Here is a 25,735-nt window from a genome sequence, read left to right as displayed (position 1 = left end):
GGAGAAAGAAGCATTCAAACCACATAGTTTAAGGCCTGGGTTTCTTATTACCAAACCACCAGGGTGCTATTCACCGTCTTTGCTCAACAGCCATCTAAAATAAGCTTCATGACTGGACTGAGTTGTAGGCCTCTTAGGTTGTGATGGTTCCCAGGGCCTTGTACTTTCTCTGTAACTAACATTTGAGTTACAGAGCTCGAGTTGAGTGTGCTTGACCCTCTCACCTACCCAACTAATTAAAATTGGTGGAAGCAATCCATCACATTTTAGTACATTGTCCTAACCAGCTAAATGTTGAATGGCAAGTGGACGCTTTCATGTCTTTCACTAACAACTCTTTTATACAAATTAAATCTCTTACTGAGTCTGGTCCACACATGGCAAGAAGCTATGTTGAGCCAACTCTTTAAAATACTAAATTGAACAGTCATCTTCAAGGAATTGGACTCACCAGGCACCAAAATAGCTACTACATGCATTCATATATTTTATCTGTACACCAAAACACGATAACTGTGTTGAAGTTCTTTGTAGAACAAGAAAGTGCTTGACTTAAAAGTTAAGTTATAGGCCTATACCCAAGGGTTCAATGTTCTATTCGTGCTCTAGCTTTAAAGATAAATGTTTGAAGGTTAAACATATCATTGGTTCAGTGGTCTACTCTAGTGGTCTACTGAAGTGGTCTACTGAAGTGGTTTATTCAGTTCAATGTACAATCGACTGTGCTGTTGTACTGTTTAGTGACCCTGAAGCCAATTGAACAGAACTCTGTCTCTCAACACAACTGTGCTAGTGGATAGCCATGGATTAGAAGTTCCACTGACTGTTGTCTTGGTTGGGAGGGATGAATTGTTGTAACAGATATACTCATCAGTTCTGGAGCAAGGCATTTAAACTCCCACACAAACTGCTCCAGGGACACTGTAGTGTGGCAGGCTCCTGCTCCAACCTGTATGTGTATGCATGTATATGTGTGTCTTTCGTAAGCGTTGGGATAAAGTGGAAGTTACATTTTCATTGGACCTTGTGTACAATTACACAGATAAACTGATCTTGATCTCTTGATCTATTCAGTGTTTTAGTGGACTGTTTAGTGGCCTAGCAATGACAACACTGGACAAACATGGAAGAAGTTCCAAGTTCCAGTGACTAATCTTCAGAAGAATGAATTCTTGTGACATCGGTAGTGTACTATTTCAAAATGATGTTCCAGTGTTCTGTTTTACTGTTCAGTGGCCTGTTAAGAAGGTTAACATAACTCCCCAGCTCAACACGATGACTTCATGTAAGAAGTTCCACTGACTGTTGTCTTGGTTGGGAGGGATGAATTGTTTAGACAGTTCTGGCGCTGGTTTGGCACCAGTCATAGAGAGGATCAACCCTTACAGAAAAACCACATGATTTCACGTTGAAAATCACATCATTTCACATGAAATGTAACATGTTGTCACGCCCTGGTCTTAGTATTTTGTGTTTATATATTTATTTGGTCAGGCCAGGGTGTGACATGGGTTTATTTTGTGGTGTGTTTTTATATTGGGGTTTTAGTAGGTATCGGGATTGTGGCTGAGTAGGGTTGTCTAGGAAAGTCTATGGCTGCCTGAGGCGGTTCTCAATCAGAGTCAGGTGATTCTCGTTGTCTCTGATTGGGAACCATATTTAGGTAGCCCGGGTTTCACTGTGTGTTTGTTCATGTCTCTGTGTGTGTGTGTGTGTGTGTGTGTGTGTGTGTGTGTGTGTGTGTGTGTGTGTGTGTGTGTGTGTGTGTGTGTGTGTGTGTGTGTGTGTGTGTGTGTGTGTGTGTGTGTGTGTGTGTGTGTGTGTGTGTGTGTGTGTGTGTGTGTGTGTGTGTGTGTGTGTGTGTGTGTGTGTGTGTGTGTGTGTGTGTGTGTGTGTGTGTGTGTGTGTGTGTGTGTGTGTGTGTGTGTGTGCACAAGATAGACTGTTTAGGTTTTCACGTTTGTTGTTTTGTTTGTTTTTTCTTCTTCTTCATTAAATATGTATCTAACTTACCACGCTGCATTTTGGTCCGACTCTCCTTCAACGGAAGAAAGCCGTAACACATGTTAAATCATGTGTTTTAGGAACACTTTACACATTATCACGTTTTTACATGTTCCAGCGTGTTACACCGTGACGCAGCCTCCACTGGTGAGAACATGTAAAGCAAAATGTGATAACGTGAAAACATGTGTTTTAGGTACACTTCACACGTGATCACATGTTGCTTTACATGTTCTCACCAGTGGAGACTGCTGAGGGGAGAACGGCTCATAATAATGGCTGGAACGGAGAGAATGGAATGGCATCAAACACATGGAAACCATGGAAACCATGTGTTTGATAGCATTCCGCCCATTCTGTTCCAGTCATTACCACCAGCCCGTCCCCCCCAATTAAGATGCCACCAACCTCCTGTGGTTGTCACCTGTTATCACATTAGCCTCACATAAGATCATGTGATCACATAAAAACATGTGTTTTTGGAACACTTCGCATGAATTCACGTGAAATACATGTGTTTTTTCCGTAAGGGAACACTAAACACAAAGCAGCTGCTCAATAAAAGACCAGAGATTAGATTTACTCAGAAGTCCAGAGGAAAGACAGACACGATTGGAAGAAAAAAAAAACTGTGAAGACAGAGGGAAGAGAGAGCAAATAAAATGTGACAATGAACGTGGATTTGTGACCTCTACACATCGTTCAGGAATGAGCCCCTTTCGCTTTGCCATGTGGTACAAATCTGAGGTGAGTGTGTGTATTTTGGCCTTTGAAGATCCCATTCCATGACAGTCTTTGTCTCTCACATTCCCCGTCAGGAATTGGAAAGCATTGGATTGGGGTAAGCACTGGCTTTGGGTTTCCACCATTTGTAAATCCCTGACGGGGAGAAGGGTGGAGAATTGGGACGCAGACAATGTTGGATTGGGGTAAGCACTGGCTTTGGGTTTCCACCATTTGTAAATCCCTGACGGGGAGAAGGGTGGAGAATTGGGACGCAGACAATGTTTTGTACAGCAAGAAGAGGGAAGACCTATTCTGTAGCAGGTTTAAAAGGTGTCCCGTCATGGAAATAACAAAATAGTATGGCATGTGTATGTGCCATGTACTGTGCCATGTACTGTGCCATGTACTGTGCCATGTTTACCATGTATTGTACAACTACATGCACCTAAACCACCAGCAGCGCATTTTGTTGTTTCATAGGCAGGCAACTAAGGCTAAACCCCAACTGGCAGACCGTGGTTTTAACTTGTTTCCTGAACAAAAATAAAACAGGGTATTATTATTATATATTTCTTCAGACATAAAATGCTGAAAAAAAAACATCAGGAACTCCAAGGGATTTTAATTTAGGAAATCTGTATTCCCACGCATAATAGAGAGACGTGATCATATACAAATGTAATCAAGGTATATTAAGGTCTATCTGTAGTCAATAAATTATTGTAGTCAATTTGTAGTCAACAAATGATTAGTAATTATGTTCTGGCCCCCCGACCATCCGTCCAAGACAAAATATGCACTACAGTGCATCAACCTTTTCACCTGAGCTCTATATTTACAGTAGTTGAGTGTGCCCCTGTCCATAATCTTAAGCATTCTGCAGTTTGGCCTTTAGCCCAGATGGCGCACAAGGCTTGTCGATAAAGTAAAGTCGGAGCTTTAGAAGTTACCCATAACAGCGTTATAACTCAATTTGAGCCTATAACTCAAATCGGATGCCAGCGTATAAATTATACACCCAGAACAGAAAGCATTCTTCTGCAAATCCATCTCTATCAGGAGATAAAAGGAAAAGAAGGCATTGTACTGCAGTAAATCTGGACTGCTCTGTCTAGATGCCCTCTCACACACACACACATGCATGCACGCACAAACATGCGCAAACAAATTAACGACAAACACACATACACTGGAATGAACTGCCTGGAAATCACATGCAAGCACACAGACATGCAGGGCCGGTTCCAGGCATAAACAACATAAGCGACCGCCTACAGCCCCACTGCTGCTAGGGGGCCCCCACCCATTCTTTGACAATAATAAAAAATTGGGGAACTCTGGATCAGCAGTTTTTCTCTTTTTATGTCAGTCACTGACAGAGACTCAAATAGCCCATGTCAGTGTTAATTTTGGCAGCTATTTTAGTTTTAGTCTTAAAATAACTTTTAGTCTTTTTTTAGTCTTTTTTGTAATTTCATCCATAGTTAGTTTGAATTATTATCAGTCGACTAAAACTGGACTATTTTAGTCTCGTCTTTGGCTCACTTGGTAGAGCATGGTGCCAGAGTTGTGGGTTCAATTCCCACAGGGGACCAGTATTAAAATGTATGCACTCTCTAACTGTAAATCGCTCTGGATTAGAGAGTCTGCTAAATGACTAAAATCTCACAGCCATAACTGTCAAGGGAGTGAATGACAGGGGAGATTTTGAGGCTTACAAAAATGCCAGAAGTACTACTGTACTCCTAATATTCAACAAATAGCAACAACAAAAAGCAACTGCAACTCGCATTTGTGGACTACAATGGAAGTGCGTCAACACAGACTAATGAATAACAGCACACATGGGAAAATAGAGCTTCTGTCGTGATCAAAGAAAACATTGCCTACATGAAAGTAAGAGAGTAAACATTGTTTCTAGTTGAGGTTAGATACAAGTCAAGTCACAACTGCCAATGAGAGGATTACCTGAAATATTATGCATGTATGCTGGCGTATGATTGGACAAAACAGATGAAAGGGAGCTTCATGTCAAATTAATTGCCCATTAGTCTCACATGGAATTCTTGTCTTGTCCCATTTTCATCAACTAAAATGAAAAGTCATTTGTAAATAGTTTGCGTTTTTTTCCAGGGCATCTCTTCTAGCTATCGTCATAGTTTAATTCAGGAATAAGTCGTTGATGAGCACTTTTCCTCATAGTTATTGTTGATGAAATTAACACTGCCATTCCATGTCGGCTAAATGTTCTTAGATTGGTAAATGATTCTAGTCAGCTGTCTATACTTGTAGTAATCATGGTTGAATTACCAACCGGGCACGCAGGGATTTTGTTAGTCACTCTCACCCAGATGTCATAATAACATGGTATAAGTCATGGCAAAATGTGTAGAATTGCAGGAAAGTAACTGTAAAACTGCAAATGTTTCTCTTTGCCCCATGACAAAATGAGTCAATTTGCAGCAAACTTGCTTTAAAACTGCAACATTTTCTCTAAGTCCCGTGGCAAAATGTGGAGAACTGCAGGAAATTGACTCTACAATTATATTTTTTCTCTCTGCCGTCAAGAGGGGGGCCACTAAAATGTTTTGCCCATGAGGTCTGGAGGCCCCTAACAACATTTAGCTTTGGACCCCAAAAGGTTAGAGCCGGCCCTGCACACATGCATGCACACACATGCATTGATTTGCCAGTGATGCGCTTGCCATGACAAGCATTCCTCTTGCTTCCTATTCTCTGTGGGACTGTCTTGGAAAAAGCATGAGACATGTCATTCCATTGTCAGATTAACATCAAACAACTCTAGGTGAATGTACTAAAGACATAAAACTGGTCATTGGCCGTATTTAAAGTGATTTTCCGGTACTTTTGTATACTTTTTAGCCAGTAGTGAAAGTAGTGCTCATGAGCTGGAAATTGCGTACTACGTCACCTATGTGCAGATATTTGCACCACGTCATTGCTCTCTCTCGCTCTGCTGATGTGTGTGCATCTTGTTAGTTGTCACTCAAATGGTGAGATGCTGAAGATCATTGGCTAGAACTCAAATTGCTAGGGGGTTGGCCTACACGGGAGGAAATGTAGGGAAAGCTTCCAGAAAAACAGTTGCTTTCAAACTAGGGATTTTGTGGCTAATTGAGGTAAAACAGTAATTCTGATCATAGATTATGCATGTATGAACTACACATTGACACATCCAGCCCAAAGCGGGAGGTTTCAAAGGTTCCGGAGCATGTCTTTAATGTTGTGTAAAATGGTAGTGCTTCCTATTCTCTGTGGGACACGGGAAAATTATTTACATAAAATAAATGACTATGTATCATGTGTCACTGTAACATAAAACAAATGCACCTACTGTACACTGTAATATGAAATACAGAATTGCACTTGCCACCTTGCTCCCTTTAAGTTACTGTCAAATTCGTGGCAATCCTTTGCATGATTTACTACAGCTATTACAACGTAGGGTGATGGCCTGTGACACCATACAGTACAGACTCCAGTTCACGGTATTTAAGACATATTACAGCGTTTATGCAGACCAGGGCTGGTGGCCCTTGACATCACATCGTAGATGCTTTCCATGACATTTCCCGCTGTGTCATGTGTCACTTTAACATTAAACAACTCTAGGTGAAGATATTTCAGACTTATTACAGGTATTGAAGGTATTTTAGATGGTGTCAAAAATGATTCGTGCAGGAGAGAGGACGAAGCCGGTGAAATCCAGTAACACGACCCTCTGACTCTCCACCTGTATTTCAACCCCTACCTTTTAACTTCCATACCAGGTCACGTTTTTCCATAGAAAGGAGGATGATGAGACAGAAGAGGAGGAGGAATAGAGAGAGAGAAAGGAAGAGGAGGAGGAGAGGGAGGACAAGTAGGAAGGAACCACCACTCACACAGTTGTCTTCAGAGCCAGAAGCAATGAATCGTCCACAGGGTGAAAAGGCTGCGGTGCAGGGATGACAACGATTCAAGTGGTTCTCATACCGCCGCACACACCTATGGAGAGATAACAGAGTGGGAGATTTAAAGAATGCCATTGCTGCTCTATTTGAAAGGGCAAATCAGTAGTGACATTTCATGATTCTGCTTAGATTTATTTAGGTGTGTTGTATTTCAGTTATTATGGATCCCCATTACCCATTAAGGCAGTAACATACAATAAAATACCATTTTGAAACATTAAAATACAACAGATTTCACAATACATTTGCAAACGATGGCCTCAGTCCTGGTATCCACAGTCGTTCATATTGGGTGGTTGTGTTTGTGTGTGTGTGGTTACCCAGGATGCCAAATATTTCCACTAGTTGCAAAAAGGCCTAGTTCAGAACACACACACAAACATACTGATTTACGAGAATGTAAAATGTCAAACATCTCACCATTGAGATCTCAAAGAAAAGCAGTATCAAATATCACATTTATTCTGCTACCCTAAGGGACTAGGAACTAACCTAGTCTCGCAGCAAAGTGCCACTGCACCCCAGAGCAAGCTCCTTTCAGCACAAAACAAAAAAGGGTTCCCAGGTGTCAACGTGGGAGTGGTGCCCAATGAGTTACAGTACCAAATAAAATCCAAGTTTATTGGTCGTGTACAGAGATTTATAGATGTTATCGCTGGTGCAGTGAAATGATTGTGTTTCTAGCTCCATCAGTGCAGTAATCCCTAGCAATAAAAATCTAATAAAAAACTATACACACATAATACAGAAAAAAATGGAAATATCAGAACGAGCGATGTCAGAGACCGTAAAATATAAACATACACTGAGTACACCAAACATTGGGAACACGTTGCCCTCAAAACACCCTCAATTCATCGGGGCATCGACTCCACAAGGTGTCGAAAGGGTTCCACAGGGATGATGGCCCATGTTGACTCCAAAGCTTCTGAAAGGACTGTACATACAGTATGTATAGTATGTATACTACTGTATTATAGTCAAGGGACATCCTATATACAGTGCATCTGGAAAGTATTCAGGCCCCTTCCCCTTTTGCACATTTAGTTACGTTGAGAGACTTTTTCTAATATGGATTCAATAAAAAATTAGCATCATCAATCTAGACACAATAACCCATAATGACAAAGCGAAAACAAGTTTTAAGAAATGTTTGCAAAAAAACTGAAAAACCTTATTTACATAAGTATTAAGACCCTTTGCTACTCAAAATTGAGCTCAGGTGCATCCTGTTTCCATTGATCATCCTTGAGATGTTTCTACAACTTGATTGGAGTCCACCTGTGCTAAATGTAATTGATTGGACATGATTTGGAAAGGCACACACCTGTCTATATAAGGTCCCACAGTTGACAGTGAATGTCAGAGCAAAAATCAAGCCATGAGGTCGAAGGAATTGTCTGTAGATCTCTGAGACAGGATTGTGTCGAAGCACAAAACATTCTGCAGCATTGAAGAACACAGTGGCCTCCATCATTCTTAAATGGAAGAAGTCTGGAACCACCAAGACTCATCCTAGAGCTTGCCGGCCAAACTGAGTAATCAGGGGAGAAGGGCCTTGGTCAGAGAGGTGTCCAAGAACCTGATGGTCAATCGGACAGACCTCCAGAGTTCCTCTGTGGCAATGGCAGAACCTTCCAGAAGGACAACAATCTCTGCAGCACTCCACCAATCAGGCCTGTATGGTAGAATGGCCTGAAGGAAACCACTCCTCAGTAAAAGGCACATGACAGCCTGGAGTTTGCCAAAAGGCACCTAAAGGCATCTCAGACCATGAGAAACAAGATTGAATCCTTTGGCCTGAATGCCAAGCGTCACGTCTGGAGGAAACCTGGGGATGTTTTTCAAAGGCAGGGACTGGGAGACTAGTCAGGATCGAGGGAAAGATAAATGGAGTAAAGAAAACCTGCTCAGGACCTTAGACTGGGGTGAGGGTTCACCTTCCAACAGGACAACAACCCTAGGCACACAACCAAGACAACACAGGAATGGCTTGGGACAAGTCTCAATGTCCTTGAATAATCCATCCAGAGCCCCGACTTGAACCCGATCGAACATCTCTGGAGAGACCTGTGCAGCGAAGCTCCCCATCCAACCTGACAGAGTTTGAGAGGCTATGCAGAGAAGAATGGGAGAAACTACCCAAATACAGGTGTGCCAAGCTTGTAGTGTCATACCCAAGAAGAATGGGAGAAACTACCCAAATACAGGTGTGCCAAGCTTGTAGCGTCATACCCAAGAAGACTCAAGGCTGTAATCATTGCTTCAACAAAATACTGAGTCAAGGGTCTGAATACTTATGTAAATGTGATATCTGTAACCACTGCCTTACACACCTTCATATACATATACACTGAGTATACAAAACATTATATTATGTTGCACCGCACCCCCCTTTTGTCCTCAGAACAGCCTTTATTCATCGGGGCATGGACTCTACAAGGTGTGGAAAGCATTCCACATGGATGCTGGCCCATGTTGACTCCAATGCTTCCCACAGCTGTGCCAAGTTGGCTGGATGTCCATTGGGTGATGAACCATTCTTGATATACATGGTAAATTGTTGAGTGTGAAAAACACAGCAGCGTTGCAGTTCTTCAAACACTCACTACCATACCCCGTTCAATGGCACCCTAATATTTTCCCTCTGAATGGCACACATACACAATCCATGTCTCAGTTGTCTCAAGGCTTAAAAATCATTCTTTAACCTGCCTCCTCCCCTTAATTTTCAATGATTGAAGTGGATTTAACAGGTGACATCAATAAGGGATCATAGCTTTCACCTGGATTCACCTGGTCTGCCGTCCAAACACTTAAAAGACACACCCTCGTCCACTTACCCTCGCCTTATGCCCTTGGGGGAATCCCCATCGCCATCTTGGCGGGCAGGCCAAATGATTAGCCAAGCAAGAGAAGTTTGCAACGTTTGCCTCTCAGCCCTCGTTTTTAATCGGCTTTGTGAGTGTACAATTATGTTCACTCCGGGGGCCTGAAACTCACCATAATTCAATTTGTGACGATTGTACATCCACTAAGAAAAGTCAGTGAAAACTTAAAAACAACATCAATGGAGAAATTAACATACAAGTGTAAGTAAAAACGAATGCAAATAAATTGCTACAATTGCACATGACGGAACCACAAACACGTCTCGTAAAAAGTAAATATGTTTTTGTTTGGTTGTCTTTTGGAAATTGTAGAAATAAAAGCATTTCCTTCTTCAGAAGTTCCAGCTAGGCAGGCTAACGTTAGCTAGTTAAATCATTTGCTAGCTATCATAAAGTAGGCGCATATTAATAATTAGATACTTAATATAAGTAGACATACACTCATAATTGACTGTAGCGCATATAAAGCACCCACAAGCTACCGGTGGCTGAAAACACAATAATTGCAGGATGAACGAGTGATGAATTTCCGGTCCATTTAAAAATCATTCCTTCCTCCCTCGCCCTGCAAGTGTATACTCGTCAGATGTCATGATGCGTCATCAGAAGTGTCCCCTTAATTTGAGGGCTGAGGGGATAGGGTGTGTCTTTTAAGTGTTTAGACTGCAGCCCTGGATTAATTCTACTGTAGGACAGGCTAACAAACTGAGCCATGCTCTCTGCTAATGAACAGGCTGTTGTGTGTGTGTGTGTGTGTGTGTGTGTGTGTCCTGGACTTTCACATTATAATCTCATCAGACCAAAAACTAGGTAAAACCTAATGACTGGTGTCCTCATAGGGGCCCATAACAGATGTGGATGGTGGTGTGGGTGAACACCTTATTTTACATTGTGTAAACCACTAACAGGTGAATGTCAATGTTAACGGGAATGTTAACATACAGACAGACAGACAGTGAGCCAGACAGACAGGCTGACAGACACTAGCAGGCTCTACCGCCGTAGTGAAACTTTGTTGCCAAAACAAAATAAGATGGGATTACAAAGTCAAAGGTCATGAACCCCCAGAATGGTAGATTTTTCCACATTGCCGGCTCGGAGATTCAAACCAACGACCTTTCGGTTCCTGGCCCAACGCTCTTAACCACTATCTACAATCACACTGATGATGAAACATGGTGAAGCCCCAAAATTGCCTACCCTGGAAAACGTGTGTTTCTAGGTCCCAAGAAACAGAGATCTTCTGTTTGATCTAACAATTTATCTCAATGGTTGTACAGTTGTCTCAAATAAAACTGTGAAGGATATCAGCATTAGTCTGGACCCTGATTTCTCTTTTGACAAAAATGTCAAAAACATTTCAAAAGCAGCTTTTTTCTATCTTTGTAACATTGCAAAAAAATCAGAAACCTTTAGTCTAAATATTATGAAAAGAAAGAAATCCATGCTTTATCACTTCTAGATTAGACTACTGCAATGCTCTACTCTCCGGCAACCCGGATAAAGCACTAAATAAACTTCAGTTAGTGCTAAATATGGCTGCTAGAATCTTGACTAGAATCCCAAAACGTTATCTTATTACTCCAGTGCTTGCATCTCTACACTGGCTTCCTGTTAGGGATAGGGCTGATTTCAAGGTTTTACTGCTAACCTACAAAGCATTACATGGACTTACTCGTACCTCTATCTCCGATTTGGCCCTGCCGTAAGAGACTGGTATCAGATGAGTCTGGTGGGAGGAGCTATAAGAGGACGGGGTCATTCTAATGGCTGGAATGGAATCAATGGAACGGAGTCAAACATGTTGTTTCCATGTGTTTGGTAGCATTGTATTGATTCCATTCCAGCCATTACAATGAGCCTGTCCTCCAATAGCTCCTCCCACCAGCCTCCACTGGAACATACCTACACGTACTCTACGGTCACAAGACGCAGGCCTCCTTATTGTTCCTAGAATTTGTAAGCAAACAGCTCTATAGAGCTTCATTTTTATGGAATGGTCTGCCGATCCATGTGAGAGACGCAGACTCGGTCTCAACCTTTAGGTCTTTACTGAAGACTCATCTCTTATGTAGGTCCTATGATTGAGTGTAGTCTTGAGTGTAGGCCCAGGGGTGTGAAGGTGAATGGCAAGGTACTGGAGTGATGAACCACCCTTTCCTTTTTGCCTCTGGGGGCTGAGTCACAGGCTTGCTTGTGTTCTCCCATGCCGTCCCTGAGAGGGACGTCTTGCCAGGCTTTTTTTCCCGCTATACTCGACTTGAGTGGGTTGAGTCAATGTCTATGCTGCAATAGTCTATGTGCCTGGGGGCTCAGGTCAGTCTGTCCTGGTGTAATTCTCCTGTCTTATCTGGTGTTCTGTGTGATCCTAAGTATGTTCCCTCTAATTCTCCAATCTCTCTCTTGCTTTCTCTCTCCCCCCTTCTCGGAGGACCTGAGAGATAGGACCCTGCCTCAGGACTACCTGGCCTGATGAACTTTGGCTGTCCCCATCCCCAGTCCACCTGGTCGTGCTGCTGATCCAGTTTCTGCTGTTCTGCCTGCAGCTATGGAACCCTGACCTGTTCACCAGACGTGCTACCTTGTCATGCTGCTGCTCCAGTTTCAACTGTTCAGCCTGCGGCTATGGAACCCTGACCTGTTTACTGGATGGGCTACCTTATCCCAGACCTGCTGATTTGAGTCTCTCTCTCGACCTCTGAATGCACGGCAATGAAAAGCCAACTGACATTTACTCCTGAGGTGCTGACCTGTTGCACCCTCTATAACCACTGTGTTAATTATTTGACCCTGCTGGTCATCTATGAACATCTTGAAGAACAATCTGGTCTTAATGGCCAAGTACTCTTATAATCTCTACCGCGCACAGCCAGAAGAGGACTGGCCACCCCTCAGAGCCTGGTTTCTTCCTGCCTTTCTAGGGAGTTTTTCCTAGCCACAGTGCTTCTACATCTGCATTGCTTGCTGTTTGGGGTTTTAGTCTGGGTTTCTGAATAAGCACTTTGTGACATCTGCTGATGTAAAAAGTGCTTTATAAATACATTTGATTGATAACAGACAGACGACCTAATGCTTTTTTGTCTCACTGTGACTGAGCAGTAAGAGGAGGATGGAAAGGAGAAGGAGGGAAAGGAGAAGGAAGGAGGAGGAGAGAGAGGGAGGAAGGAAAGGAGAAGGAAGGAGGAGGAGAGAGAGGGAGGAAGGAAAGGAGAAGAGGGGAGGAGGAGGGGGAAAGTAGAAGGAAGGAGGAGGAGGGGGGGAAAGGAGAAGGGAGGAGGAGGAGGGGGAAAGGAGAAGGGAGGAGGAGGAGGGGGAAAGGAGAAGGAAGGAGGAGGAGGGGAAAAGGAGAAGGGAAGGAGGAGGAGGGAAAGGAGAAGGGAAGGAGGAGGAGGGAAAGGAGAAGGAAGAGTGTGTGGATAATATTTTGACTGAGCAATGACAGCACAGAGAGGAAGAGGAAGGGGAGGAAACTGAGTTTGGTCCAACACAACGTCCCAGCGTTGTCTGAGTAATGACAATGTGTGTGTGTGTGTGTGTGTGTGAGTGTGTGAGTGAGTGAGTGAGTGAGTGAGTGAGTGAGTGAGTGAGTGAGTGAGAGAGTGAGAGATGACAATGCGGCATGCTGCTGATGACTAACCCAGACAGGGATAGGAAGGTCTGTTCCCCTTGGACCCGAGCCGACGACGTTACTAAATCCACCTTGGTCCTCTGAGTCACTCGTCAATATAATCAACAAGCTAATCATAGAAATCATCTGGCTACTAAATGGCTAATGCTAGATTCCACTTCAATCAGAGTCTCCTCAAAGGCTAGGTGAATAATATCATAGTCATTTTCCCATAAGAGGTTTTTGTAGCTACCATAATTGAATTTGCAGACCACTGTAAAAATAAAATATGTACAAAGTTACTTTTTTTGCTTTATTTGATTATTTCTTCCCTTTCTTGAAACTAGACTGCATGATGTCATCCCTGTAAGAGACAGTCAAGTAATGCACCCACCTTTAACAAGGAAGCAGTTGGGCCAAAATGAGTTTTATTTTCTACTCATCCTTTTTTTAAAGTTCCAGTGCATAATGCTAAATTACAGTATGGATTTAACAGTGGGGGTTTCCAGCAGATTTGGAGTTGAAGATATTTCTGAACTAAGCAGAAACAGACCGCTAGATATTCACTTTCATCTCAGAAACAGGAAGCATGCTGAAGTGATGTTCAGGGCCTGTATTCCCAAAGCATCTCAGAATAGGAGTGCTGATCTAGGATCAGTTTAGCATTTTAATCAAAATGCATAATAACGCGAACCCACCAGATCCTAGAGCAGCACTGCTACTCTGAGAAGCTTTTGACTACAGCACATATTGATGAGGAATGTTTTTTTTGCTGCGTCTGGGCTGTTGTCTCATTGTTTGGAAATGTGCTGGAGGCCACAACTGCACACACTATGACGTGTGTAGGGATAACAGATTGCTGAGTAATAATAAACGCTGGTCAGTGGTTTACATGGCTTATAAAGCCAGTTTCTCCCAACTGAGGCAACTATTCAAATAGGAGAAGCCATAGTACAGAAACGTTGAAGTTTCAGTGGTAGCTGTGGTGCCAGTGGGAGAAAGAGTGTGTGTGTATTTCCTGGTAGATCTACACAACAGTTCAAATTAAACAACATGCAGGGAATATTACCCTTGGTGCTTAACCTACCCTGAAAAGCTTAATCAGAGTTCCAAATGGCACCCTATTCACTATCTAGGGCACTACTCTGGTCAGAAGTGCCATTTGGGACACAAAGGCATTTATTAACGTAAAGGTCACAATAAAAAGGAACACTAATTCAAATGCTCTCATCCTGTGTGTGAGAACCAAACACCTTGGGTGTGTGTGTTCGTATGTCTGTCTGTCTGTGTGGGTTTGTGTGTTTGCGCATGTGAGTGTGTTTGTCCATGCATGTGTTTATCCTTCCCAAACCGACCGCCTGCTTCTTTATGGCCTGCCTTCTTTTTATTAGTTTTTGTTCCTACTTCGCCTGCCAGGCAACATTACTAAGAACTTAGTACTTAGGATACTTGGATTCAGCAAAGCTCACTTTCAGTCCTGGGCTCAAATAGTATTTGAAATCTCTTAAAATAAGTTCCGCATTCAGCTTCGACTCCTGGAGTACAGTACAACAGTGGGCAGGGTTGGCACTTTTGGAAAAGAATATATACTGGTCCCATTGAAACACACAAGCTCAATCAAGCCCAGCTGAAGTATTTGAAATGATTTCAAATAGTATTTGAACCCAGCAATGTTAATATTGTGCCTTTTGTTCATTTTCTCTTCACAATCCAGGTTGGGCCTGCCTGGTTCTCGTTAGAATGAAAGATTACGACTAAGATAAACAACTATATTTAAAAAATCCCTCATATTTCAATCAGTGGACCAGAACCATCCAACAGATTGCCTGGTGCAACAGACTGCCTGGTGGGTGCGTGTGTGCCTGGCCGCCCTGCAGTGTCATCAACCCTGGGAGCGCTAGGAAGATGTTTGCAAACATTTCATTTTTGGGAAAAACAATAACATATTTAGAGAAGAGCAGAACCAACTAAATGAATAACAGCTGTGTAAGAAGAGCTGATTTCCTGGACACAGATTAGGCCTAGTCCTGGAATAAAACTATGCTCAATGGAGAATCTCCATTGAACTAGGTGTTTGAGTCCAGACTAGACTTAATCTGTGTCCAAGAAACTGTGTCTAGCTGGACTCCTACCAGTGGAGCCTAGCTCTCCTATGACTCCTGTTCATACTATATTAGAAGAATAACAGTGGGATGCTGGCTAATGGGTGACGGAGTTTGCTGAAGTTGGCTAGCTAGCTAGCAAGTGACAAGAACGTTATCCATCATGCATAGCAACCATCTTGTTTAGAATGGACGACCAGTCATTTTCCATAGATGGTAGCAGTTAATTGCGTTGGGCCAGTAACCGAAAGGTCACTGTTTCCAATCCCAGAGCCGGCTAGGTGAAAAATCTGTCAATGAACCCTTGAGCAAGGCACTTAACACTAATTGTGCCTGTAAATCGCTTGTGGTAAAAGCGTCTGCTAAATGACTCAAATGTAAATGTATTTGTTGACTTCATTGAGTTAGTCCCCTCGCAAGGCCCGAGGTCCATGTCCGCACCCACGTGGAAAGTTATTTCGTATTATACAAAAATCCCCATAAAAATCAAGGTATGTTTTTTTGTTGTTGCATTGCATCACAATCCACCACATCTGCCTATGTTGTGACAGAGCTAGAGCGGTGTTTGTCAGACCATGAGGTATGAGGTCTTCTCACAAAATCATCTGTAGCATCCAAACAGTTTGGGATGCACACTAATATGACCCCTCTGTGGAAAGGTGAGACTCTTGCGAACATGTCGTTTTGGCTCTGGGACGCCAACAGGCTTCAGAAGACTTGTCTGAAGGTCCCCCGGTACCAGTTGAACAAATGTATGGTGGTATATATGGAGACTATTTAATGCCAAAAATAAGGTGTTAAATATATGTATAATTATTTATTTATTTTTACAAATGTTTCCTGATCTTTCTTATATCTCTCAGACAGGACTGACAGGACTTCAACTGACAGGACTTCAATTCTTGCGGTACTATCTGTTGTTCTATGTAGTGAATCTGTTATTCAATATGTTGTATGGGCTAATAATTTTCAGCAAATATTTTTGATATATATTTATTTTATACTTCAAGGTATCTTCAAATTCAAAATCAAAGTATCAAAATTATCCCTGGTATAACCTTCTTAAAACAATTCCATATATCTTAGTAGAACCCCCCCAGGGCTTAAGACTCTTCTGGGTTATAAAGCAAACAGTATCCCTTAGGTCTTCAACAGCAAATATGTAAATTGTTTAAGCATATATTGCAGCGATTAAAATATTTTTTTCTGAATATTGACAAAAAATATAATCTTAAGGGTGTTAGCAATCAGCGACGGAGTTGACAAGCCACTGACGGAGCTGACAACAGATACTCAAAACAGACATAATTTTGCAATACAAGTTCAATTCAAACATTTATAAAATATGATTCATGATTCATTTGAAAATCCCAAATAAAAACAACCATTCAAATTGGCTCTTTCAGCTCTGACGGAATTGAATTGATGTTTGACAAAAAAACATATTTTTCGTCTTCCTTCAAGTGGTATGCAAAGTAGCAATTTATTTATTTATTTAATTAAACGTAACATATTCGAAACAAAATTCCTCTTCTTTCAGGCAGATGGAGTTGATAGTTTGTTTGTGACCATGGTGATTCCAATTGTTTATTTAAATCTATCAAAAGTAGAGTACTTTATGGACCATGAGTGGTCTTGTTGCACTACATGTAATGAGGACATGAAGGGTCCTTCTGGAATAGCTGTCCCTGCTCATTCCCGATTCATTTAGGATTTTAGACCAATCTGAGTTCACGTAATCTCCAGACACATCTTTTAGAACTCAGAGTTTTGAGAGAAATATTCTCTAAAGTCAGAGGGCTATTGCAAGAAAATACACTGAAAACAAATATAAGCTCAACATGTAAAGTGTTTGGTCCCATGTTTCATGAGCTGAAATAAAAGTTCACAGAAACATTCCATACACACAAAAAGATTATTTCTCAAAAATTGTGCGTACAATTTTTTTGCATCCCTGTTAAGTGAGTAGTTCTCCATCCACCTGACAGATGTGGCATATCAAGAAACTGATTAAACAGCATGATCATTACACAGTTGCACCTTGTGCTGGGGACAATAAAAGGCCACTTTAAAATGTATAGTTTTGTTTACACAACACAATGCCACTGATATCTCAAGTTTTGAGGGAGCATGCAATTGGAATGCTGAATGTAGGAATGTCCACCAGAGCTGTTGCCAGGTAATGTAATGTTCATTTCTCTACCATAAGCCACCTCCAACATGGTTTTAGAGAATTTGTCCAACCGGCCTCACACCTGCAGACCATGTGCATGGCGTCGTGTGGGTGATTGGTTTGCTGATGTCAACGTTGTGAACAGAGTCCCCCATGGTGGCGGTGGGGTTATAGTATAGGCAGACATAAGCTACGGACAACAAACACAATTGCATTTTATCGATGGCAACTTGAATGCACAGAGATACCGTGACAAGACCCTGAGGCCCATTGTCGTGTCATTCATTCGCCACCATCACTTCATGTTTCAGCATGATAATGCACAGCCCCATTTCGCAAGGATCTGTACACAATTCCTGGATGCTGGAAAATGGCCCAGTTCTTCCATGTCCTGAATACTCACCAGTCATGTCACCTATTGAGCATGTTTGGATGCTCTGGATTGACCTGTACAACAGCGTTTTCCAGTTCCCGCCATTATCCAGCAACTTTGCACAGCCATTGAAGAGGACAGCATTCCACAGGCCACAATCAACAGCCTGATCAACTCTGTGCGAAGGAGATATGTGGCACTGATGTGTACTGACTGGTTTTCATTAGTACACAGCGTTGATAAAGCTCTTCAGTTTCTTGACAATTTCTAGCACGGAATAGCCTTAACTTCTCAGAAGGAGAATAGACTGACAAGTTTCAGAAGAAAGTCCCTTGTTTCTGGCCATTTTGAGCCTGTAATCGAACCTACAAATGCTGATGCTCCAGATACTCAACTAGTCTAAAGAAGGCTAGTTGTATTTCTTCTTTAATTAGTACAACAGTTTTCAGCTGTGCTAAAATAATTGCAAAAGGGTTTTCTAATGATCAATTAGCCATTTAAAATTATAAACTTGGATTAGCTAACACAATGTGCCATTTGAACACAGTAGTGATGGTTGCTGATAATGGACCTCTGTACACCTATGTAGATATTCCATTAAAAAACAGCCATTTCCAGCTACAATACTCATTTATAACATTAACAATGTCTACACAGTATTTCTAATCAATTTGATGTTATTTTAATGGACAACATGTGCTTTTCTTTAAAAAAAAAAGGACATTTCTAAGTAACCCCAAACTTTTGAACGGTAGTGTATATATTTTCCCCTTGTGAAATACCCGTAAATGTAAATGTTAAGCTCAAATAACGCTACGCCAGGGACACACACACACACACACACACAAAAACACACACACACACACACTCCTCTCCTGAGCCACAATAGTCACTTCTGGTTTGTGACCCATTAGGGAGCAGTTTAAAGAGTTGGATGAGATTGGGACATTACAGGTCACTTGTAATGAGGCCAATGTCTATATAGAAGAAATCCTTAGCAAATAGACCAAGGCTTCGTCCCAAATGGCACCCTTTCCCCTATTCACCCTTATGGAAAAACAACATGAATTTCAACACATTTTCATATAATCACGCCATTTTATGTGAAGTTAATGTGGTAACAGGTGACATGTAAAGCAACACTTGATTACTTGAAACTACATGTGATCCCATGTGAAGTGTTCCAACTCATGTGAGTTGTGAAATTAGGTGATTTTTCTGAAAGGGCAGTACACTACTGTTGACCAGGGTCGAAGGGGGCAATAAGGATCTGGTCAGAAGTAATGCACTATAGGCAATTTTGCACCATTTGGGACACAACGCAAGCAAATATACTTCCATCTGTCTGAAAAGGTATATGACTGATGGCCAAAATGTTTCATTTTCACTTTTCTCTTTCTTTTCACTGAGATGATGTCACTTTATTTTTTAATGAAGCTTGAGGAAAAAATGTAAGCTTTTCCGAGCTCTTTGGGTTTTGGTACCAAATCCTTTCAGGTACATGATGTCAACACATGGTCATAGCAAGGCAATGAATATGTCCCAAATGGCTTCCTATATTCTATATAGTGCACTACTTTTGGCCAGATCCATTAGGGCCCTTGTCAAAAGTAGTGCACTATCTGGAATAGGGTTTTATTTGGGACACAGACCCTGAGACAATGGAAAATAACTCAGTTTAGTTATAAATACAATATTAGAGTGCTCAGGGAAATATACACTAATAACTAATGAACTGACATAGGCCAATGTTATGACCAGCTGCCTGTCACATGTGTGCACCTGCATGATTAAATAGTCTGACATCATCAATATGAGACATTCCTTGGAGGCTTGTACATTGACCTTTAACCCTAGGCTTAGGGGCAGAGGTAAATCAAATATCCTGACCTGTTTCAATAAACTGTCTGTCAGGTGATAGGTTGTGAGTACAGGAAGACATCTTGACAGGAACCAGACTTTTGAAGAACAAACCCAAACCTGATACGTATCTTCAGGAAGAAGAAGAAGAAGAAGATGACAAGTGAAATGGAGTGGAGGAGGGAGACAAAGATTTGTCTTTGTCACGGAACAATGATCATGATGAGTAGGATGCAAGGGTGTGCAGCCTCTATAATATAGCATCAAGGCCACACCACAAAATAAAAAGGTCAAGTTATCCTTAACTTGTCCAACCACTTCTACCAAGTAAATGTAAACTATGTTTGGATTTGCTGAGACGCAGTGTTGCGCCAGCAGATTCTTAAATTGAGCAATGAACAATAATATCGTCAAGGATTAAGACGGAAGGGAATGACAAGAGAGATGAATGAAGCCCTCACACATATTTCAATATCACATCCACCATTTGGCTTCCTCTAAGAGACAATCACACACACACATACACACACACAGAGAGAGACAGGATTGGACCACTATATGACAGGCCGTAGAACAAGACCCTGACCAGAACATGACCTGGAAACGGGGCACAAATATTTATCTAAACGGAATCAGGCTTTGACAGACACTGTCTGGGCCTTGGATAGGACCAGAACTGGATTCAAAAAATGATTTGAAATCATTTTGATTGAGCTTACCTGGTGCAATGGAACCAATAGAATAGTCCCAAAAGTGCAAACCCCACCAACCTGGCACTCCAGGCAGACAACACTAAACGGTAAGGATATTTAAAAAATATTTCAAATAGTGTTTGAACCCAGGGCTGGATAGAACACATGCAATGGAAGCAGTCTCACTCAGCTCAGACACAAAAGAATGAGACACAGAAGGTGTTCAAATTCCAAAGCAAAGTGGAGTTCGACATCAATTGGCATTGATAGCCACATAGGATAGGCTTACTCAGAACCAATGACTCTAGCCTAGACCTACCTCTCAATAACCTGCATACATGAATAGACAGAAATGGGACCTATATCCCAAACATGGGGTGTTCTAAAAATGTTATTGTGAAAATTCAGATCCTGCTGAGAAGGATTTAGTGTTGAAGAATGAAAGTCCTTTCATAAGAGAGAATGGAATCCTCATTGAGAGAAGCAATGTATCAATCACAAAGTGCTTTATAGTAACCTGGCCAAGATCCCAAAGAGCAAGCAGGGGCAAAGTGGCAAGGAACAAGTCCCTAGAAGGAAGAAACCTTGAGAGGAACCAGAATCATAGGGGAGGCCTATCCTGCTCTGGCTGTACTGGGTAGAAATATTTTCAATACATTTCAAAACAACTATTCAGATAACCTTTATTTGAAAAAACAAGTAGTTGAATATTGGGATGTATTTGGAAATACACTTGGAAAGTATGTCAAAATACTCAAAAACACTGACGCAAATTTACCACGTACTGAACTGTTATTCCAAAATAGTATTTTAAATAAATATTTTACTTTCAAATACAATTTGATCAAATATTTGCTTTTTACAAATTACCATTCAAATACTCAAAGACAGTGCATTCAGAAAGTACTCAGACCCCTTGACTTTTTCCACATTCTGTTACGTTACAGTCTTATTCTAAAATGGATTAAACTGTTTTTTCCCCCCTCATCAATCTACACACAATACCCCATAATGACAAAGCAAAAACAGACGTAACATTTTTTTACCCCAAAAATTTAAAAACGAAATGAAATATCACATTTACGCAATTAAACAGACCCTTTACTCAGTACTTTGCTGAAGTACATTTGACAGCGATTGCAGCCTCGAGTCTTCTTTGGTATAACGCTAAAAGCTTGGCACACCTGTATTTGGGGAGTTTCTCCCATTCTTCTCTGCAGATCCTCTCAAGCTCTCTCAGGTTGGATGGGGAGTGTCGCTGCACAGCTATTTGTAGGTCTCTCCAGAGATGCTCGATCAGGTACAAGTCCGGGCTCTGGCTGGGCCACTCAAGGACATTGAGAGACTTATCCCGAAGTCACTCCTGCGTTGTCTTGGCTGTGTGCTTAGGGTCGTTGTCCTGTTGGAAGGTGTACCTTCGCCCCAGTCTGAGGTCCTGAGCGCTCTGGAGCAGGTTTTCATCAAGGATCTCTCTGTACTTTGTTTTGTTCATCTTTACCTCGACCCTGACTAGTCTCCCAGTAACTACAGATGGAAAAAATTCCCATGATGTTAACACCACCATGCTTCACCATAGGTATGGTGGCAGGTTTCCTCCAAATGTGACGTTTGGCATTCAGGCCAAAGAGTTCAATCTTGGTTTCATCAGACCAGAGAATCTTGTTTTCATGTTCTGAGAGTCTTAAGGTGCCTTTTGGAAAATTCCAAGTGGGCTCTCATGTGCCTTTTACTGAAGAGTGGCTTCCGTCTTGCCACGCTACCATAAAGGCCTGATTGGTGGAGTGCTACAGAGATGGTTGTCCTTCTGGAAGGTTCTCCCATCTCCACAGAAGAACTTTGAAGCTCTGTCAGAGTGACCATCAGGTTCTTGGTCACCTTCCTGATCAAGGCCCTTCTCCCCCGACTGCTCAGTTTGGCCGGGAGGACAGCTCTAGGAAGAGTCTTGGTGGTTCCAAACATCTTCCATTTAAGAATGATGGAGGCCACTGTGTTTCTTTTTGGTACCCTTCCCCAGATCTGTGCCTCGACTCAATCGTGTCTTGGAGCTCTACAGACAATTCCTTCAACCTTATGGCCTGATTTTTGCTCTGACATTCACTGTCAACTGTGGGACCTTATATCGACAGCTGTGTGCCTTTACAAATCATGTCAATTGAATTTACCACAGGTGGACTCTAATCAACATGTAGAAACATCTCTATGATGATCAATGGAAACAGGATGCACCTGACCTCAATTTTGAGTCTCATAGCAAAGGGTCTGTATATTTATGTAAATAATGTATTTCTATTTTTAATTTTTAATACATTTGCAAATATTTCTAAAAACCTGTTTTCGCTTTGTCATTATGGGTATTGTGTGTCGATTGATGAGGAAAATGTTGTATTTAATACATTTTTGAATAAGGCTGTAACGTATCGAAATGTGGAAAAAGTCAAGGGGTTTGAATACTATCCCAATGAAAATACTCAAATGCACAAAAAAAGCATTTACAGTGCCTCCAGAAAGTATTCACACCCCTCAACTTTTTCCAAATTGTTCTGATCAAATATAGATTTTTTTGTCATTGGCCTACATACGTTTTTTGACATTTTTACAAATTAATTAAAAATGAAAAGCTGAAATGTCGAGTAAATAAATTCAACCCCTTTGTTATGCCAAGCCTAAATAAGTTCAGGAGTAAAAATGTGCTTAACAAGTCACATAATAAGTTGCAAGGACCCACTTAAAATTATCTGTAAGGTCCCTCTGTCTAGCAGTGAAATTCAAACACAGATTCAACCACAAAGACCAGGGAGGTTTTCTAATGCCTCGCAAAGAATGGCACCTATTGGTAGATGGGTAAAAAAAAAAAAGCAGATATTGAATATCCCTTTGAGCATGGAGTAGTTATTAACTACACTTTGGATGGTGTATCAATTCACCTAGTCCCTACAAAGACACAGGTGTCTTTCCTAACTCAGTTGCCAGAGAGGAAGGAAACCAGTCAGGGATATCACAATGAGGCCAATGGTGACTTTAAAACAGTTACAGAGTTTAATGGCTGCGATAGGAGAAAACAACATTGTAGTTACTCCACTGGCTTCCGTCTGGACACTCTACCATAAAGGCCGTATTGGTGGAATGCTGCAGAGATGGTGGACAGAGTGAAAACGAACCCTGTACAGAATAAATATATTCCAAAACATGCATCCTGTTTGCTACAAGGAACTAAAGTAATACTGCAAAGAATGTGGCAAGGCAATACATTTTTTTGTCCTAAATACAAAGTGTTATGTCTGGGTGAAATCCAATGCAACACATTACTGAGTACCGCTCTCCATATTTTCAAGCATAGCGGTGCCTGCATCATGTTATGAGTATGCTTGTAATCGTTAACAGGGCCTAAAATTAACACCCGCCACCTGCGGATCGATTTTGGCATTGGAGGGAAAGAATGTCTAGTTCACCAGCAACGTTGGCGCGTGGTAACACTCCGGGCTCTAAGGTGTGAGCATTTAATAAAGATAGTCAAGTATGGGAACAAGCGCGAGTTGTGATTTATAGCTAAATAAATACTCCAGTAGTTGTTTTCAAAGTATTTCTGCCATTTTGTTTCTTATCTGGTAATGAACAAAGAAATCTGAATCCTAATGTTATAGCTATCCCACCTCACGCAGCAACACTGCCTGTCTGGGGGGCTATGAGTCCTGCTATATTTGTTTTTATAAGCAATGGGCACAGGCATAAAAGTTAGTCTGATTTAAATGAAAGTCTACTAAAGTGAGACTTTGTCCTTGTGTTTCTTAGCTATTTACATTGTTTTGTTCACAAACTAGGTTGCTTTTCATTGTTTGAGTTTGCTCCCACTGCTAGCAAAAAGAGACACCGTTGGCCTCTGCTAGTGATATCCTCACAGGCACACTTGATGACACGAGTGGCCCTATTACCAAGGTAACCTTAAAGGGGCAGCTAAAACATTTTGGCTGATATTTTTGTTAAAATTCTCATGTCATAGAATATTTAATAAAATCGAGCAATACTTTGAATATGCGAGGGTCAGCAAGAGGAGTACACCTGCTCTAAAGTGGATTACTAACACCTAGGCCAGCTGGCACTCAGCCAAAAGCTTTGTCATGATTTACGTTGAATTAGTGCTAATACTTTAAGACTCATCCTTAACAATGCATAAGCCAAACTATTTGGGATACTGATTGTTTTCAGATGTCCTGTAGTTCAAATATAGACCGGTCCCAGATCTGTTTGTGCTGTCTTGTTGACAGTGACCATAGGAGTTGGCAAGACAGCTAAAACAAACCCGGACCAGCTTGGTTACATCATGGGGCAAAGACAATGGAGTGCTGGTAAGTGGAGAAGAGCTCAGATTTTACGGTTGCTCAGACCTGGGTTTAACAACTACACAGCACTTAGTTCAGACCTGTGTTTAACAACTACACAGCACTTAGTTCAGACCTGGGTTTAACAACTACACAGCACTTAGTTCAGACCTGGGTTTAACAACTACACAGCACTTAGTTCAGACCTGGGTTTAACAACTACACAGCACTTATCCCAGACCTGTGTTTAACAACAACACAGCACTTAGTTCAGACCTGGGTTTAACAACTATACAGCACTTAGTTCAGACCTGGGTTTAACAACTACACAGCACTTAGTTCAGACCTGTGTTTAACAACTACACAGCACTTAGTTCAGACCTGTGTTTAACAACTACACAGCACTTAGTTCAGACCTGTGTTTAACAACTACACAGCACTTAGTTCAGACCTGGGTTTAACAACTACACAGCACTTATCTCAGACCTGGGTTTAACAACTACACAGCACTTATCTCAGACCTGGGTTTAACAACTACACAGCACTTATCTCAGACCTGGGTTTAACAACTATACAGCACTTATCCCAGACCTGTGTTTAACAACTACACAGCACTTAGTTCAGACCTGGGTTTAACAACTACACAGCACTTATCCCAGACCTGTGTTTAACAACAACACAGCACTTAGTTCAGACCTGGGTTTAACAACTATACAGCACTTAGTTCAGACCTGGGTTTAACAACTATACAGCACTTAGTTCAGACCTGGGTTTAACAACTACACAGCACTTATCTCAGACCTGGGTTTAACAACTATACAGCACTTAGTTCAGACCTGGGTTTAACAACTATACAGCACTTAGTTCAGACCTGGGTTTAACAACTACACAGCACTTAGTTCAGACCTGGGTTTAACAACTATACAGCACTTAGTTCAGACCTGTGTTTAACAACTACACAGCACTTAGTTCAGACCTGGGTTTAACAACTACACAGCACTTAGTTCAGACCTGTGT

The 25,735-nt window shown here is 41.6% G+C and overlaps 1 protein-coding gene across 3 annotated transcripts in view; it reads right to left on the bottom strand.

The window, feature by feature from the left end:
• wdr27 (WD repeat domain 27) overlaps positions 1-25,735 on the bottom strand; it is a 170,900-nt gene that overhangs the window by 75,563 nt on the left and 69,602 nt on the right. For all 3 annotated transcript variants that reach the window (XM_042306240.1, XM_042306241.1, XM_042306239.1), the window contains exon 23: positions 6,636-6,738. In XM_042306240.1, coding sequence (XP_042162174.1) covers positions 6,636-6,738 — 103 coding nt within the window. The remainder of the gene's footprint in view (positions 1-6,635; positions 6,739-25,735) is intronic.

Source organism: Oncorhynchus tshawytscha, linkage group LG25 (assembly GCF_018296145.1).
Source record: "Oncorhynchus tshawytscha isolate Ot180627B linkage group LG25, Otsh_v2.0, whole genome shotgun sequence".
Classification (NCBI taxonomy): domain Eukaryota; kingdom Metazoa; phylum Chordata; class Actinopteri; order Salmoniformes; family Salmonidae; genus Oncorhynchus; species Oncorhynchus tshawytscha.
The sequence above is the reverse complement of the archived record's forward strand: the minus strand, read 5'-3'. Positions and strand labels throughout refer to the sequence as shown.